This window comes from Musa acuminata, chromosome BXJ3-7 (assembly GCF_036884655.1).
Source record: "Musa acuminata AAA Group cultivar baxijiao chromosome BXJ3-7, Cavendish_Baxijiao_AAA, whole genome shotgun sequence".
Lineage (NCBI taxonomy): Eukaryota > Viridiplantae > Streptophyta > Magnoliopsida > Zingiberales > Musaceae > Musa > Musa acuminata.
The window spans coordinates 33944469-33963354 of NC_088355.1; the positions used below are offsets into that span (position 1 = coordinate 33944469).

An 18886-nucleotide genomic window follows, 5' to 3' on the forward strand; every position below is an offset into this window, starting at 1 on the left:
ACTAGTGGTCAAACTCATTATTTCCATGGGAAAGCATTGCAGTATTCGATACCACAATGCCGCACAACTATATGGGGATGTTCCGCCTCCATTGCCCCCCTCTTGCATTAAACTACAGTCAAAAGGCTCCCATCACGCCCCCATTGCCACCAAACACTCCACCTTCCTCTCTCTCTCTCTCTTAATCCTTATTAGCAGTAAGGTGCATGATGATCCGTATGGGTTCAATTTTAATGATCCATCCATTCATCCAGTTGATGACGGAGTTATACTTTTGCTACAATAAATACAACTTAGAAAGGAGAATTAATCTACTCATATCATGAATTTAAAGTACTTAAAATAGAGAATTAAAACAAAAAAAATTCTCGGGCGATAATCGCTCAGAAGTTCTGGCACCAGAAATATGAACAGATCACAACAAAACGCTTGTTGTTGGTTCTTTATTTTTTCTCCTCTCACCAATCCTAACAACACCCTTCTTTGCTAAGGGCAGGAGTTGATTCTGACAAAGATGAAGTTGGACGATAAAGTTGTTGATTTTATGATGGTTCTGTGTTGTAGAATTCTATCATAAGTTGGTTGAAAGAAGAGTAATCCTTACTTGTTGATCTCAGTTGTTGTTGGAGAAGGATTATGGAGGCTTTCTTCCCTTTCTCATCTTCATCTTCCCTTTCTCATCTTCTTCTTATACTGCTTGCTCTTGGCCAAAAAGTAGTCTTAGATTAGATAGCCAAGAAGCTGACACGATATGAACACAATGAAATTTTAAAAAAATTAAGATACATGCATGCCAAGTACACATGAACGAAAAGATCAAGAGAGAAATACTTACTAAGTTATATGATGTGCAAATGCAATTGATCGATAAAGGCAATGCATTATAACAATCTAGTGACAATGTAAACTATCATCAACTTTCACCCATCTAAACCCCTTGGTTAAAAGTTTTAGTGACTAGAAAAGATACACTTGTCACTAAATTATGGAATTTAGTGACGACTTATTTTTGTGACTAATGCATTTAAATTATGTTATTAAAAATAAATAAATTGATGAAATAATATATGCAACAATATTTGGTGATTAATGATTCTATCACTAAATGCCATGATAAAAAAGTTTCAATCATCACTCAGACTTTAGTGGCAAGAGTTTTAGTGACAAATACTTGAACACTTAACACAAATTAAGATGAAAATAATGTTAGTGACAAACTGTCAACAAAAATAACATTATTATCCTCTCAATAATATTTTTTTTGACAATCTATCAATTTAAATAATTTTAAAATTATACTAAAATTTCAATTAAAAAAAATCCACATCATTTTGTCCAAAAGTCAATATTAGAGTTAGTACAACCACAAAATCTACATCATATCATAAAAAAAAAACATCATCTTTGCATCCTACATGAAAGATATAAAAATGAAATTTTACATCTTCATTCTTCAGCACATTCTTCTATGTTCTTTTTTTATCCTACATGTGGTCACAATTACACAATTATATAAAAACAAATCATTAGATCGACAATAGATAATATAAAATAGGATGCGAGCATTAGGCTGATAATAAAAAAATATAAAATAGGATGCCCAAGAATGAAAGTGATACACAACCTCCAAGATAAACACAATGGAACAAAAATAGACAGTGAGTTAACTTTGTGAGTTATAACCTACAAATAAGTCGAATCTATCTATAGAAAATCAGAGTGGTATTACAGCTACAACTAAGACCCCAAAAGCGGGATCAAATATAGTATATGTTGTACAAAAAATTCACGTATCAAGAAACAAAATATGACCGTACCATTTACAGCTGCAATGCAACTGAAACAGCATAGAGTTGAAAATTGTCTTTCTAGTTGCAACAGAAACAAATAAAACTTGCATCATTTCCAGTTGCTGCTGCACCAGTCTTGAAATGAAATATTTGATTCATGTAACAGGAGAAAGATTTCCCATTCCTGACATTTTAAAAGTGAACAGTTATGGATCTTATTAAACTGCCTTCAATTGAGACCCTAAAGAAAGTGCTGAGGGTGATAACTAATTCCTGAATCTCCCTTAAGAGAGGTGAATATTATTTGTATAATGGGGTCAGCTAAATGTCTCAGTTGCAGTGGCTTCTATTTGGGCCTCAGCTGCTACTAGAAAAGCTATTTCTTTTCTTTCAACCATTCCCTGTTTAGAAAACAATGAAGAAGTAACTTAAGTTTCATGACAGAAAAACTATATTACACTTAAGGAGAAATTGCAATGGAACTATCTAAGAGGCAAGACTTTTCCCTGAAAGACACCAACAAAGAAGTGAAGGAAAGATATACATGTACCAGGGCATTGAAGACAAGGGTCCAGATGTGAGAATAAACAAACTTTTGCTAAAGATAGAAAAATAGATATCACTCATAAGAAATTACTTTAAGAGAAAGATTTGTCGATGCTCTAAGTTTATCCCACTAGCATGTTGATAAGAGACTTCCATGTTTCTAATTTAAAATCCACAGTGTCAGCTGAAAGTAATTAAAAATTAACCTAGACATGGTATAAAAATAGTCAAAAAGTGGCATGTTCTAGCATGATTTAACACAAATCTTGCTGTCTAACTGAACATTTAATGCTTGATCAAAAATTAAGAACGAAAGAAAATTAAATTGTCGACATGAGTTCCTTTTTCATTTTTTGGACTTTCCAACTTTTAAATTTTGTTAATTACTCATACGTGTACCGATAGAAGAGCTCCTTCTCCTAAATAAGACTTTTCTATAAACTTCTATGCCAACTAGAACTCTATGGAAGTGATTTATAATATTGTCAATTACCTTCCCAGGGTTGATTAGGCTAGCAGGAGGAGAGTCCCATGGGATGGCATCCACAACTCTTCTTTGTAAATATAGATGAATTGCCCAAAAGCTAAAGCTTGTTCATTAAGCTCAGGTCATTGTCATCTTTAGATAATGAAACAAATGTGGAATGTGAATGATCGGAGATCTTTATGAAGAAACCATGGTCTGGCTAAAGCTCCGAGCCAGACAAAGCAGGCACAATGTTGATTACTTGAAGAAGCACTGACCAGTATTCTCTACATATTTTTATGTCAGTAGTTAAGTTCTTCAGAACCACTATTAGTACCCCTGGAGTAAGAGATGTCATGTTCCTCCTCCCCTTCTAAGCATAAGATATGTCTGAAGCAACAACAACTGAGCACAGATCAGAGAATCACATGAAACACACACTAAACAATATCAAGGAAATAAAAGTGAAAAATCATTTTTCAATTTAGAAAAAATTTAAACAATTATTTATTAAAAGGAAAAAGAAAATGTTTTGTATAGGAAATTAATAGGAAGAAATAACTTGCATATAACTAGTTGCATTACACATCAATATGTAGTTAGAGCACTCCACATAAAATGCAAGAGTTTGCTTTTTAAAAAAAATAATAATAATTAGAGCTTTATGATCCATTGTCAGACTTGCATAAGCCTTCCGAATATAATAAGTTCCAAACCAAAACAAATGTAAACAATCAAGGAATTTTGTTAAGGCCTACTGGATAAAGCATCAGGTTATGAATCATCAAGCACTACTTACAATTAAACACCATAGGATAAAAATATGTGCTGCACTTATTCTCCACACAGCAAAGTATTTCTCCTCAAATGCCAATTTTTAAGTCATCAAACACCAGTTACAAATCTGTCACAAGCACGTCAAGGATCAACTTTTTGTGCTCACTGAACCACTTCCATCACAATGTTTCACTGTGCTTTGCTTTGAGGCAGTTGTCTACTATGGTTCCTCCTCTTTATATCATAGAGTACAAACTAAATCCATAAAAGATGAGCATCAGATTGATTAAGGCTATTTTAATACTGTACAGTTATATAAAGCTGGAAAGCATGGACAGGATGGTTTGCGTAGTGTACCGTGTCCAACAAATATTTTAATACTGTACAAATATATACAACTGGGAAGCACAAACATGATGGTTTGGGTGGCATATTGTGTTCGACACGTGTGATGTACCGTGTCCAATAAGTTATCATGGACTTAGCTGAAATTGCCTAGTCGTGAGGCACCCTTGTGGTAAAGTCACGAATTTAGCTGGAGTTGCCTAAGTTATGAAGTACTATTGCGCCAACTTTTCGGACTTATCTGAGATTGTCTAAGTCATGAAGCACCCAGGTCCCATAGAACCTGCAAAAGGAGCAAGTTGATTAGCTCAAAAGCGAGCGATGGACAAGTCCTGACATCTCGCGAAAAGGGCAGCTTTACAAGCAATTCAGCAAACACTTGATGTACAAGAGAGAAAAGAGAGAAAGAAGAAAACAAGGACTTTAGAACGTAAAATGAACAGTAGCAAGTCCACAAACGACTGCTCATCGGGTATCAGGCATGATGACAAGATCCTGTCAACTTAATATGCGAACTTGTGAAAACCGATCAACACCCAACACTACCCTAAAGCCTCATCTACCCCTGTGCCACCCAAGGGGTTTTGGGGGTCTGAGATGGTTGACGTTTCACACCACACCACGGTTTATAGAAAACAAGTCGCAACATGCGAAAACACAGCCATTTTGGGGCAGTTTTGCCTGGCATGATGAGCGGTCGCACTGTAGCGTTGCGAACTATTCTTTCTTACTTTTTCCAAGCAAAAACACACAAAACCAACGCAAAACTTACTGCTAAGCATCTATATAAGCACGCAAAAGTGACAAACGACTCGTTCAACGAAGATGTTACGGGTGCGCAACGAACGTTCGTGATATTCTCCCCCACTTAAACTGTCAACACCCTCGTCGACACTTACTGGTAGGCTTTAATGATTGCTTCTTCGTGTCTTAGGGCATCTTTAGGCTCTCAACTGGTTTCTGTTCGAGGAAGCTTTTGCCACTTCACCAAGTATTCGGTAGCTTCGCTCTGTTAGGTAGCTTTGTCTTGCGATTCGCTAAAATGGTTTCAACTCGCTTCTCCTAGGAGGCTCTGCTAGTTGGAACACTTTGGGAAGCATCTTACGGATCTGAGTAGTAGGCTTTCAAGTTACTTACGTGGAAGACATTGTGAATTTTAAGCCACGTTAACAGCTACAACTTGTAGGAGACATTGCCTACTCTGTTGATAATTAGGAAGGGTCCTACATACTTGCACACTAATCTCTTGTGTACTTTATGCCAAAAGAATTGGAGCGATGCTAGTTGGAGCTTCACCAACACTAAGTCACCAACTTTAAACTCCTATGGCCTTCTCAAGTCTGCCCACTTCTTCATCTTTTTGGCCGCCTTCTCCAAGTAAGCCCATGCAATATCTGCATTTCGGTGCTATTCCATTGCAAAGTGATATGCTGACGAGCTACTTCCAGTAGAACCAATCGCCAAGGTGCGAGGAGTTAACGACAGTTGTCCCGTAATGATCTCGAAGGGGCTTTTGTTAGATGCAGAGCTCCGTTGTAAGTTGTAGGAGAATTGAACTATGCCTAACTGCTTTACCCGATCTCTTTGGTTAGAACTCACGTAGTGCTGAAGATATTGCTCAATGAGCAAATTTATTTTTTCAATTTGATCATCCATTTAGGGGTGGAGGCTTGTGGAGAAGTATAACTTAGACCATAACAATTTGAATAGCTCGATCCAAAATTATCCAAAGAAACATGCATCTCGAACACTGATGATATTATGAGAAACTCCCTAATACTTCACCATATTCTTCATCATCAACTTGGCCACATCCTCTGTTGAACAGTGTAGGGGTGCAGCAATGAATGTAGCATTGAAAACTGATCGACCACTATGAGTATCGATCTGAGTCCCTCTACTACCGACAAACTTAATATGAAGTCCAAGGAAATGCTCTCCCATGGCCTTTTTGGTACAGGCAACGGCTCCAAAAATCTCACCGGCTTTCGCTACTCTATCTTGTTGGTAAGTAAGGCATGTTCGAACATATTCCTTCACATCAGTCCCCATCTTTGGCCAATAAAAGACCCTCTCCACAAGAGCCAACGTTCGATGAATGCTCGAATGTTCAGCCCAAAGGGAATTGTGACACACTATCAAGAGTTCACGCCTCAAATTATCCGCTCGAGGAACATAAATTCTATTCCCTTTGGTGTAGATGAACCCCTCCTAGACCCAAAATCATCGTGTCTTTCCCTCTTTGATTAGTTGCATTAAGGTTACTGCTTGAGGATCACTGCATAATCCGTCCCTAATCTTGGAAAGGAAGTTGGAGTGCAAATGACTTGCTTGGCCTCCGCCTTCCAATTGCATGGCATTCACTAACTCCACTTTCCAGCTCAATGCATCGGCCATGACATTTGCTCTTCCGGGCTTATACTCCATTGCCATATCAAACTCAACTAGGAAGTCCTGCCATCGTGCTTGCTTTAGGGAGAGTTTCTTTTGAGTTTTGAAATAAATGCAATGTTGTCCGTCCTTAGCATAAATCGTAATCTGAGAAGGTAGTGCCGCCAAACTCATAGACAGTGGACCACCGTTGTCATCTCCTTTTCATGCACCGGATATTGCCACTCGGTCTCATTGAGCTTGCAACTCTCGTAGGCCACCGGGCAACACTCTTGCATGAGTACTCCGCCAATAGTTAAGTATAAAGCATCTGTATGGACTTCGAAGGGCTTCCTATAGTCCGACAATATGAGTACTGGTTCTTCCAACACAGCAACCTTTAATTCTTGGAATGCCGCTTCGCAATTATTAGACCAATGCCAAGGCTGCTCCCTCTTCGGCAACTCCGTCAGTAGAGCTACGCACTTCAAATACCAGCTATGAAGCGCCAATAATAGTTGACGAAACCGAGGAAGGATCTCAGCTTCGGTACCTTCTTTGGGGCTCGCAATTTCACCATAGATTGCACCTTTGATTTGTCCATTTGAATAGAACTATCACTGATTTGGTGCCCCAAGAATAAAATCTCCGTCTAGCAAAGTAGCACTTCTCCCTTTTCACAAACAAAATATTCTCCCTAAGAACCTTGAAAGTTGTTCGAAGGTGCTCAACATGCTCTTCAAGTGTTTGGCTGTAAACAACGATATTGTCTCAGTAGACGACAACAAACTTGTCCAACTACTCCTTGAAAAGTTGGTTCATGAGAGTGCAAAATATGGTCGGAGCATTAGTTAAGCCGAAAGGCATCACCAAGAACTCGAATACTCTATACCCGATCACATAGGTAGTCTTTAGTCTTCGCTTCGTCGCCTTCAGCGATGCGCACCTGCCATATCTCGACTGAATGTCGAGTTTAGAGAAATACTTTACTTGGCCCAGTTGGTCGAACAAGTTCGTGATGAGCGAGATGAGATACTTGTTCTTCACCGTCACATTATTTAGGGCCCGATATTCAACGCATAATTGGAGGTTCCCATTTTGTTTCTTTTGGAGGAGGTTTGGAGCTCCATAAGCTTCGGAACCGTAGATGAGACCACCGCTTAACAATTCATTTAACTACTTCTTGAGCTTTGTAAATCGGGAGGGGCCATGCAGTATGGTAGTCTCGTTGGAGGCTTCACTCCCGGCTCCAACTTGATGTGATGATCCACACCTCTGCGTGGCGGTAGAGCTTTTGGCAACTCAGGTGACATGACATCTGTGAACTCTTTCAAAACGTTTGCCACCACAGTAAGTTCATGAATGGTCTCCCCGTCAATTGACTCCAGCTTTACAACGGCCACAAAAGTTAATTCACCTTTTCATACCCCCTTCTTCAATTGTAAGACTGATATCCATTGTGGATCCTTGATTCTTCCTTGAGAAACATGAACCACATAGGGGTCATCACCTCCTAGTAGGCATAAGGAGTTTAGAAATAGCATTGGCACCGACTTTGTCACATACATGAACTCCATTCTGAGAATCACTTGGAAGTTGTCCAGTGGCACCATCATCATGATTTTGCTTTCACTCCATGTCGCGATCTTGATGGGCACCGCCTTTGCCAACCCGGAGATCCACTTAGCCTCCAAGTTCACTGCCTTCATCTGACTTAGGTTCTTCTCCAAGTTTAGCCCAAGTCGTCTTACTTCTCGGTCGACGATGAAATTGTGGGTAGCGCCCATGTCCACCATTGCATGGGTTGTTCAGCCAATTAGCTTGATGTCTACATACATCAGCTCATTGCTCCTTGCCTTCTGTGGCTTCGTCTTCATGTTCTCCCCTACTTGATCCTGCAATGTATTCAACAAACGCATTACTCCCATCCAAGGTCCTTGCGACTCCTCATAATTATTGTTGGATTCTGAACTACTCGAACTAAGGGTGATGGCCTTGCCCTTGTCTCATTTGGGGGGAATGGATTGAAGCTGTTAAAGCATTAAATGCTTGTTTTTGTGGGCACTCCGTCACTATGTGTGATCCTCCACACAAGAAGCATTCGTCAGGTTTAGGGGCTTTGCTTTTTGAGCTTGGTCCTTTGTGGGAACTCTTTTTCTTTTGTTTTTCCCTGAACTCATTCCTTCGAGAATATTTAGGTGGGTGATTTCCTGAAGATTGTTTCTTCCTCCCCAAGTTCTCTGAGGAAACAAAGTCAGGAAGCCTTTCTATTGTCCCTCGAGAATATTTAGGTGGGCGATCACATCGGTGACATTCCTTTGATGTAGTTCCTATTGTGCCCATAGCTTCAGGCCATCGAGGAAGCTGAATAGCTTATCCTTCTCGGACATGTCCTGTATGTCTAGCATCAATGCAGAAAATTGCTTCATATAGTCCCGAATGGAAGTATTTAGGTAGTGTTATCTCAGCTTCCTTCTTGCGACGAACTTCGTGTTCTTGAGTAAGAACCGTGTTCTCAACTCCCGCTTTAAGTCCTCACATGTGTCAATTCAACACCGACCCTATTGGATCTCTTCCCAACGTGTTTGCCACCAAAGTTTTGCATCTCATTTAGATACATGATTGCTATTGAAATTTTGGTATATTCAGAATCGGGCCTCGTAACTCGAAAGTTTGTTTCATGTCAAACAGGAAATTTTCGAGCTCTTTAGCATCCCTGACACCCCCCTAAGTTTTATGGTGGAGTAACACGGGTGTTGTTCCCTCTCACATTAAGAGCCATTGTGAGTAATATCACCCTGGACGTGAGTTCCACCACGACTTCATGCAGAGGTTACACGGAGTCTTTGGTGTCTTCCGTTAGTCGATCGACTAGGGACTCAACCTAGTCGATCCGAGATTTAGCTTCTTTTTATGAGCTCTCTACCCCAAGAAGCCTTCGTTGGCCTTAGTAGAGTTCCTCCAAGTTCGCTTCAAGAACATCAAGGTGAGTTTCCACAGCTGTAAGTTTCTCCTTATGGCTTCTTTTCCCGGTTGGCGCTCTAAATTATGCCTCCTCTGCTCGTGGAGAATAGCCAACTTCTTGCTCGTCTTATTCGCTATCACACTCCTCCTAAGCGGCTCCAATAGCATGAGAGCGAGTTTGCACTTGCATCCCACCTAAGCTACTTGGGGCAATGGTCCGGTTTGCCCCATCTTGCTTGATTCGCCATGATGCTTCGCTATGGTGAGATTATGCTGTCTGCTCGAGTTGCTTATCCACTCTGATACCACAATGTCACAGACTTAACTGAAATTGCCTAAGTTGTGAGGCACTCTTGCGGCAAAGTCATGGACTTAGTTGGAGTTGCCTAAGTCGTAAAGCACCTTTGCGTCAACTTCTCGGACTTAGCTGGGATTGCCTAAGTCATGAAGTGCCCTTGTGTTATTCGCCTGCAAAGGGTTAGCCTAGTTGCAACCTTGCTCAGGTCCCGTAGGACCTGTAAAAAGAGCAAGTTGATTAGTTCGAAAGCAAGCGGCGGACAAGTCCCGACACCTCACGAAGAGGCAGCTCTATAAGCAATTCAACAAACACTTGGTGTGCAAGAGAAAAAAGAGAGGAAGGAGAAAACACGGACTTTAAAATACAAAATGAACAATCCAAAGTCCACAAACGACTACTCATAGGGTGTCAGGCACGTTGGCAAGTTTCCATCAACTTAACATGCGAACTTGTGAAAACCGATCAATGCCCGACATTACCCCGAAGCCCCATCCACCCCTGTGCCACTCGGGGGATTCCAGGGGTCTGAGATGGTTGACGTTTTGCGCTGCACCATGGTCTGCAGAAAACTGGCCACAACACGTGAAAATGGAGCCATTTTGGGGTAGTTTGTCCAGCGTGGTGAGTGGTCACACTACAACGCTGCGAACTGTTCTTGCTTACATTTTCAAAGCAAACACACACAAAACCAAGATAAAACATGTTGCTAAGTATCTGTACAAGCACGCAAAAATGACGAACGACTCGTTGAACGAAGATGTTGCGGGTGCAGGATGACCATTCGTGACAACGTGTTGAACACAGATTCGTTACCAACACAGTCATACATGTGTCAAACACGTATACAGCCACATCTTTTTAAAAAAAAAATTAATTTGATTGGATACAATGTTCGAGTGTAGGTTTTCTTACCTTATATGAATAGATCATTAGCATTAAATACTACCTTCGTCCTGCCCCGACCAATCCCTTCTTCCTTACCGGCGAAGCCTCTGCCCCCAGCCGAAGTGCCTCGCAAACCACCACCACCCACCGGTCGTAGCTGCTCCGACTCCTAAGCAAACTAGAGATTTCACAACGAAGCAAACCCTTCTTCCTTGATGAAGCAAAGCCCTCGACCTTGAGCGCCCCACTTGCAACCCAACGATCATTGCGCGTTCTTAGGCTATCCAGCTCGAGCACCCCTCTGCCGTCATGTGCTATCATCATGCTATCGAGCCCTTCACCTAAAGTGCCCCACTTGCGACCTAGCAACCATCGTGCGCTCTCAGGCGCCCGCCTCGGGTGCCCCTCTACTACCGCATGCCATCGAGCCCTTTGCCCCGAGTGCCTCACCTACATCCACCATTACCCAGCAGCCATCATGCAACAACTTCCATGGTGTCCGACGAAAAATCTTCCTCAACGGCATCCAACAAAGCTTCTTCCTCAACGCATCGCAAGGTAAATTAGTAACTTTGTTTAGATTTTATACCACTTTAAAACACCTATTTTGATTATTAACATACTATTAACCTTTTTTATTTTTTATTTTGTAGTTTTTTAATCTGGGTTTTTTTACTACTTATTAAATTGTTAACCTATTTTAATTTTTTTAGTTTTTCAAATCTAACTTACTAAATTGTTAACATATTGTATCTTTTTATTTTTGTTAATCTGGTTTTTGTACTTCTTCTGATTAAATTGTTAAAATATAACAATTTGAGTAAACTGCAAAATGTGTGTGTGTATATATATATATATATATATATATATATATATATATATACGCATGTGTCCTCATTGTGTCCGTATCATGTTTTTTTTAAATGACATGTCGCCATGTCCATGTGCGTGCTTCGTATGTACAGATTTCTCACTCTTTTCCTATTGTATTATTTTATGTTCTATTCACCAAAGTCAACTAGTTTTGTTCCACAGATCTACAACTGAAAGAAAAATCATATTGATTTTCATTATGAAACAAATGGCCCTGATATATTTTTTGGGTCAAGCCTTCTGTTTTTCTTTTTTAAAGAAACGAAACCAAATAATTTAAGTCTCAAAGCCTTGTCCTCGAGTTACAAAAGTGGGTTGGTTTTGCACCTATCAATATCTTTCGGTACTATTTAGACTAGTTCACAGAGAGATCAAGCTAGAGCATAAATTATTGAAAGGTGTACCATTCTCCTATCATAATAATGTCTAAGATTGAAAATGGTCCATAGAGAATATTCAGCAGCTTTATACTTGGTACAGGAATGTACCACTGTTCCAGATGTAAATATTTCATTTGGTAGATCAGGATGCAAACTCTTTTCCTTGTTTGTGGGTGAATCATGATGGCCAATCGAACATCTGAACATACATTCAATTTCAACAGCCTTGATGTTGGTATCATATACAATTGGAAGAAAGGTAGTGCTTTTCTGGGTCAAAGAAAATACTATCGCAACTTCCCGAAAAAGTTGTTTGTGAAAAGGCACTTCACTGCACCGGGGAGAAGAAAAAAAAAAAGCAGAGGCATACACTACCACCTGAGTTTGAAATCCAACTGCAATAATGCATTTAGTCAAACATTTGGAGGGTGATCTGCAACCACAGATAATTGTTGAGAACCAAACATTGTTAAACCAAATATAGACCATTCAAGGTCTGACTCTCTTCTTTTTTTAATCCTTCTCTGCCCCGTTTGAGATTTATCTTAATAAACCATGTAGGTCATCCTGCCGACCATATAACCAAAATAAATGATAAATGGTTGCCAAAATGAGCATTTAGCGCCCTCATGAACAATCGGTGAAATGCTTAGACACTAAATCAAAGAAGCTAAGAAACAGCAAAGAGAATTCACGGCAAGGAGCATTTGAGCTTAAAAACACATTATAGCTTTACACGATTCACGTCAAACATAATTATCAAAACACGAAGATGCATAATTAAGAAGCAAAACAGAACCAAATAAGAATAACATCAACAGCCATTTGCGGAAGATAATAAAACAACCCATTGGTTCTGAATTGAATGCAGACATCTTTCCAATAAGGAGATTAATCCATCGACAAATCAACAGAAGCAAAATAACTAATCTGATCGTGAAGCAAATAAATTACTGCAAATTCCTGCACAACAACGCATGCATGGGCCACTACAACACATTAATAAGTTTTCTTCAGAAATCGCTTTAATACTGCATGTCTTGAGAGGGAAAACATAGTAAATAGCAAACAGGGCAATCACAATATACTAAACCGTCCAATTGTGAAACGGCGAAGAGGGAACAGATGGAGAGAGGAGTACCATCGAAGGGGAGATGATGCTTGTCGGTCGTCGATTGCCATCATCAGCCATTGTCGATTGCCGATCACCAATCATCAACCACTGTTGATTACATTTCTTAGGAGAGAGTCGCTCGACTTCGAATGTTTCCTCGTGAGATTTGATTCCTCCGTTAGGGTTTTAGACCCAAGAACGAATCGTTAATAATTATATATTTAATTATATATAATTTATACTATATATTTAAATAAATCAAAATCCACAAAAGTTAATATATAATAATATTTGTATAACTAATGGGATGTTTTGAAGCTGCCACGTAGGATGATCGAGATGTACGGATATCAAGGGCGATTCTTAACTGATGAATTGGAGTTTATTTGGAATAAGCCACGTATATTTACAGATACCACTAATACGACGTCGAGCCATAGTTAACTGAGATGTTGTTTCCTTGTACTATAATTATTAATGTTTTCTACCTCATATAACAAATATTATGATGTCATATCATAAATTTAAGCTTGACGTTTCGACTAATAATATCATGTATGATGAAATGAATCAAATCAACGAAAAAAATCTATACATGAATGAAATTAGATGTAGTTCGTTACGTAGAACTATTACTGGACTATGACCGATGGGATTGATCGTTACGGATCAATTTGCTCGATAGATCATAATAATTTAACTTATCATCTGAGTTTTTTTTTCCACTTTATTTGATTAAATTAGACACTGACTGCAAGCATTGGCACCATATCTGATCGATTGCGTTGATGTTTTGGATTTTATTTATTATTTTAGGTGCATATGAAGAATGTTTTGGTTTTTTATTATCATAAATAGCATTATTCAAGCATTATATGTGAGATAATGTTTTGTTCGATCAAGACAATATTTTTAACGGTGGTTCAGCATCATTGTACCTAAGTGATAAATTGTTTTATCATTTCAAAGTATTTGAATTCAAAAATTACTTTTTAAAGATTAGAGAGATCTAACGGAGTTATGCGCCCTTGATTTCTATACTCCTCAACTAATGTGGGACTAAATAATCTTATTAAAAATTAAATTATTTAATAAAAGTTTGATCATCCTATAAAACTTGTGCCATCGGCATGCTTTATATATTTGTTTGAGACTCGAGTCAATATTTATTTATATTAGATGAAAAAAATAATAATTATGAAATTTCGACTTAAATGGAACTGCACCACCATTCATTATATAACACTTATCAATTTTAAAGGTTTAAATTTATTAGTAGAAAATATTTCACTATGCTCATGAGACATGCTTATTTGGTATATTATTATTATTTTATTATACTAAGTTTCGATTGACCGTAAATAATTATCATTTCGATAATAAACGTAACACGTTCTTATACTTCGATTCATTGCGGGCCAGACCGGAACGGGCGACGGTCGTATTCGAACCTATATTGGGCCCGGGCCGATTTGGTTGGGGGGTTCGTTTTACTCATCTTTTAATGCCCGAACGAACCGGTATCGGGCCTTTTAGCGACAAAATTAGGGCTTTTCACGGTCGTCGTGTCTTCGGGCTCAGCGAGCGAGCGAGCGAGCGACCGGAGGGCAAAGCGTCTGATCGACCAAATTCTGCGATTGCTCGGTCCTGTAGATTCTTTTGCCTGCAAGGAGACAGGTGCTCCGATCGACCCACCCAGCCGGATTCTCCGTCGTCAGCTGCCTAACGGGTGTCTTTAACTTTCCTTCTTTCGTTGCTTCCTCTTTCTTTCTTCCTTTCTGCATGTTTTTCCTCTTCTTGCCGATGGGCTTTTGTTCAATTCGTTTGTTTCTCTGCTGCCTTTCTTGTTGTTTAGTGGGTTTTCTGTGCATGTCATCGCAAATTAACTGTTCCGTTAGCAGAATGATTTGCTCTGTTGTCCATCTGTTAGCGAAGCTTTCATTCTTGATAGGCGATAACCCAGAAAGGTGGATGTTTTATGGTCTATTTCTATGGATTTAAATGCGTCGCCGTTGCCTGAAGAAGATGAGCAACCTTTTGAGGAACATTTTGAGGGTGAAATCATACATGAAGAAATCGTGGAGTCTGCCGTTGCCACAATGCGTCGGGTATGTACCTTTCCTCTTTACTTATATTGCGTCATGTAGCTTCTTACTTGCTGCCAATTATTATGATTGTTGTAGTTGATTGTGATGTTCTGTCTTTGTTCCTTTGTTGATGGTAGAATTGTTCTATTTTGGCAGGGGCGATTGTTAATTTTCTTCTTTCCTTTGCTAATTGCCTAATTATACATATATACATGCAAATTATATTGTGTAGTTCAGTTCACAATCAAAGTCCAAATTGTATTGTTTTTTTTTTCTGGTATAAAGGAGATGTTTTCTGTTGTAAAGCATATCTGTCTTTTTTCAAACTCTTTTAAACTTGTGGGAAGAGCCTTTTCTTACTCTAGCTGGTTTGTCATTGAGTTTGAAAATTAGATTTCAGATTTAAGTTTTTTTTCAAAGTTTTTCTCAGCTAACTTATCTGTAGATCCTGTTAGTATGGTAGTAGTTAGATTTGAGTTATTCTAAGAACTTTAGTTTTTGTAAACTAACTTATTTGTAGCTCCTGTTAGCCAGTGTGACAGTTGATATTATCTTAATATTTTATGTATCATTACAATATTTCTAACTTTTATGTATCAGTTAGGAATGTACAATGGTGGAATGTACAAGGATAGATACCTATCATGGAACAATAAAAAAAGGAGGCAAGGAATGAGGAATTTGAGATGACACTCATCTATGCTGGCTCTAAAACTTCACACTTATCCATCATTTATAGGGTTGTTGGCTTTTGTATAAAATTCCAACCTACTCTAGATCTTTGCTTGCAGTGGCTGTGGATATGGGTATGTGGTCTCAGCTTGAAGATGTTGCAAGGTTTAAAAGGATAAGAGCAGGAGGTGTTTGCAAAATGTGTTTATATGTGTATATACATATCTTTATATGTGTGTATGTTATTTTCTTTTATTAGATGCAAAAGAGTTGTATTTCCTTAGGAGAAGAAGATCCAAAACGGGAAGTAATCTTTGATTGTATATTTTTGTTCATTTCATCAGCAAATATTGGTAAAGTAGAAAACTATAATCTTGATATTTAAATGTTCTGTTAGGGAGAAAGCCGGTATAATGCTTAACATACTAAATTTGGTTCAGGGTAGACAGATTATAATTTTAAATAGGCTCCATGGTTGTGAATATAAGTATTTCTATGAAGCATTTGGTTTTATGCATGGTTCGTGCTACTAAGCTCTATATCTAACTGACTATATTTTCTTATCGTTTTGCTTTATCTGTTTGCAATTGTTGGTCATTATTTTGGGTAAATATTCATGTTGGCATTCATTTTAAAGAAAACCCTCTCCTGTATTCTCAAGTCTCAACCGACCTCGCTCTTCCATTTTAATATTCACAAAAATATGAATAATATTTTATAATCTTTGAACTACTGATAAAAGCCCGTAACTTGACTTCAAAAGTTATCTTCCTTCATAAAAGGATAGAAAGTCAAGCAAAAAAAGAAAAAAGAGAGAAAAGGGCTAGTTTGGTAAGTGTTAAAGCCCGTCTAACATAATGCTGAATAAAGGCTTTTATATAAGCCACAAGAGTCTTCCTGTTAATGAATGGTTGTGTTCTTTTCTGAAGTTTGGATAATAGCTGTAGAATATCAGAATATCATATATCTGGTTTCTGTTTTCCTTAAAGGATGGTTCAAGGAAAGGTTCATGGGTTTTTTTCCTTAAGGGAGCTTCTGGTTGTAAAGCTGAATTTTTTTTAAACTATTTTCTAGATTTTTAGGAAAAAAAGTTCTTTATTTTTCAGATATTTTCTCCAGAAAATGAAAATAAAACTTTGCCTAAACCTGTTTTCTGCAATTTTTTTGTGGTCTCTTAAATAAAAGGAACTTTTGCTTGAATTCCAGACACTGAAAAGGAAAAGGGAAAAAGATTCGAATTCCTTTTCCTGAAGTCCTAAACAATCGAATTGGTTTTATGGAAGAGAAGTTCCAGTGGAATACTTTTCTCTATCCTTTTCTTTGCATCTAATTGAGCAATATGAGACTTGCCAAGCTTGATTAATTAGCAATAGGTCAAAGAAAGTTCTTTTAGTTGTAGTAAATAAAATAGTACACAAGATAACAGGAGAAAGAAGGAAAAAGAGGCTAAACTATAATAGTTGTTAGTATCTAAGATAAGCCACCATGCTAATGTTGTTGCAAAAATGTATTTTATGTGAGTAGTTTTACATGGATTCCCTTGTTGGTTTCTAGCATGTTTGTTGAACTGTTATGTAGACAATGCAGGACATATTTTTAGACTAGATGAGTATCCATGTGTAGGTTCAGTGTTCACTATGCTGTCATAGATATTTAACTTTAGTTTGCTACAATTTATTGAACGTCTAATATAATTTTCCAGCTGTAAGACCACTTTTTTGGTTGGGCTTACTGAAGATCTAACCTTTTAACTTAAAAGTGTCTTAAGCATAGTTTTTTTTCTTGCTTGCTTTGCCTAAGAACACTCTCTGGTGTCCTTTTGTACATATTGCTTTAATAAGTGCCTGAGCAGACAATTTAGTTTTAGGCAGGGTGGTGTAGGTCCTCTAGGATATATAAGTCTTTGGTGGTTCGACTTTATTTCTCATGGGTACACCTATTTATAGTTTTCTATGTGTCAAATTGGTTGGGTGCCTCCAGCTTTTGGCAGACTTGTTTCACAATTATCTGCTTGAAGGTTATAAAATTTTAATATGCTGATCTTATATTCTCTTACTGAACAGGAGCGTGAAGAAAGACGCCAGAAGTTGAAAAGAGAAAACCGAGAGGATGGACTGAATCGATATTCCCAATCAGTGAGAAATGATTATGTCACTCAGAGTAGAAACACCAGACGCTACGGAAGAGTGAAGGAGCCCCCTCAAGGTATCCTTTTGTCCTTGTAGAAATTCTGTTTATATTTTGGCAGTGCTTTTGCTGTTCTTTGAGCTATCTACTCATAACTAGGAATAAATATGGAAATAAAATATGACCAAGATGAGAAAGTTAATTTTGTATTGGGAGCAAGATATGAGTTAAATTTTTAATAAAACAAAAAAAAGTTTAATGAGACTGAAATCTTAATTAAGCCAAGGCATGAATCTATTGCCAAAGGAAAGGTTGATTGAAGTACCTAGATAAATTAATTATGTATTTATAAAGTCTTGGATGTGGAATCTGAAATCTTGTGTGAGAAACATGTGGCTAAATTTAGTTTGAATCATTCTTCCTATGTAAAATTCAGTTGAGAAAATAAAGTTTATGAATTATGACAATGTTTTGGTCATTCTGATACAAAAATATTATGACCATAGCATGATGTTTTCTAAAATTCTTTCTTTATGTCAGAACTAATCAGACGGTTAAATAGATAAAATTGTAATTGTTTTTGGAACAATATTTTTATGTTATTATTAGGATGTTCATTGTGTTCTTTTCAGCAACACACAAATTGCAAAAGAATTTTCTATTGATCCACTTTTATACATAATCTTTTTTAATCATATCATTTTAATTAGCTTGCTACCTGTGCATAGACATGAATAGCAGAGTTCTAGGTGGTCTGTTTTACACATTGTCTTTACAAAATCACAACATAGATAAGAAGACCACATCAACTATTATATGTACAAAATCGATTAGCTTCAGAATTTGGTCTAAAAGTATGTTGTGAGCTTTATTTTTTAGATTCTTAACTAGCTGATCTTTGGAAATGTAGGAGACGATTACACATATTTACAAAATCACATAATAAGCAATGCCACGATGACTATTGTCATTAGAAAGTAATTTGAAGTTTCACTTTAGAGTTGAGGTCTAATAGTACATTATTTTTCTTACTTTTTTTTAGAGTCGGGTTTTTAAGTTAGGGGAAGCACCCCAGGAAGTTAGGATATGGCATAGCCAGTATGCTTGACTTTAGAGTCTAGATGTCATACTGCTTAAACGTTGTATTATAGACATGTGCACGTTGTTCCTAGCTTGTTCCACTTTAATTGTT

At 37.9% G+C, this 18886-nt stretch overlaps 1 protein-coding gene and 1 long non-coding RNA gene across 5 annotated transcripts in view; one reads left to right on the forward strand and one right to left on the reverse strand.

Moving 5' to 3' along the window:
• Nucleotides 1–293: 293 nt before the first annotated feature.
• On the reverse strand, nt 294–12980 carry LOC135643244 (uncharacterized). 3 transcript variants are annotated; one of them, XR_010498180.1, is made up of 5 exons: nt 12836–12980; nt 2830–3192; nt 1818–2191; nt 605–693; nt 294–505 (listed from the first exon to the last, which is right to left on the reverse strand). It is a non-coding gene; the product is annotated as an uncharacterized LOC135643244 (long non-coding RNA). The 3 variants fall into 3 exon arrangements; XR_010498179.1 differs by having other exon boundaries at nt 294–693; XR_010498181.1 differs by lacking the exons at nt 1818–2191; nt 2830–3192.
• Nucleotides 12981–14344: 1364 nt separating this feature from the next.
• Nucleotides 14345–18886, forward strand: part of LOC103992112 (uncharacterized) — a 34726-nt gene continuing 30184 nt past the window's right edge. For both annotated transcript variants that reach the window (XM_065159968.1, XM_065159969.1), the window contains exons 1-3: nt 14345–14537; nt 14760–14916; nt 17631–17772. In XM_065159968.1, coding sequence (XP_065016040.1) covers nt 14800–14916; nt 17631–17772 — 259 coding nt within the window. In that variant the 5' untranslated portion in view covers nt 14345–14537; nt 14760–14799. The remainder of the gene's footprint in view (nt 14538–14759; nt 14917–17630; nt 17773–18886) is intronic.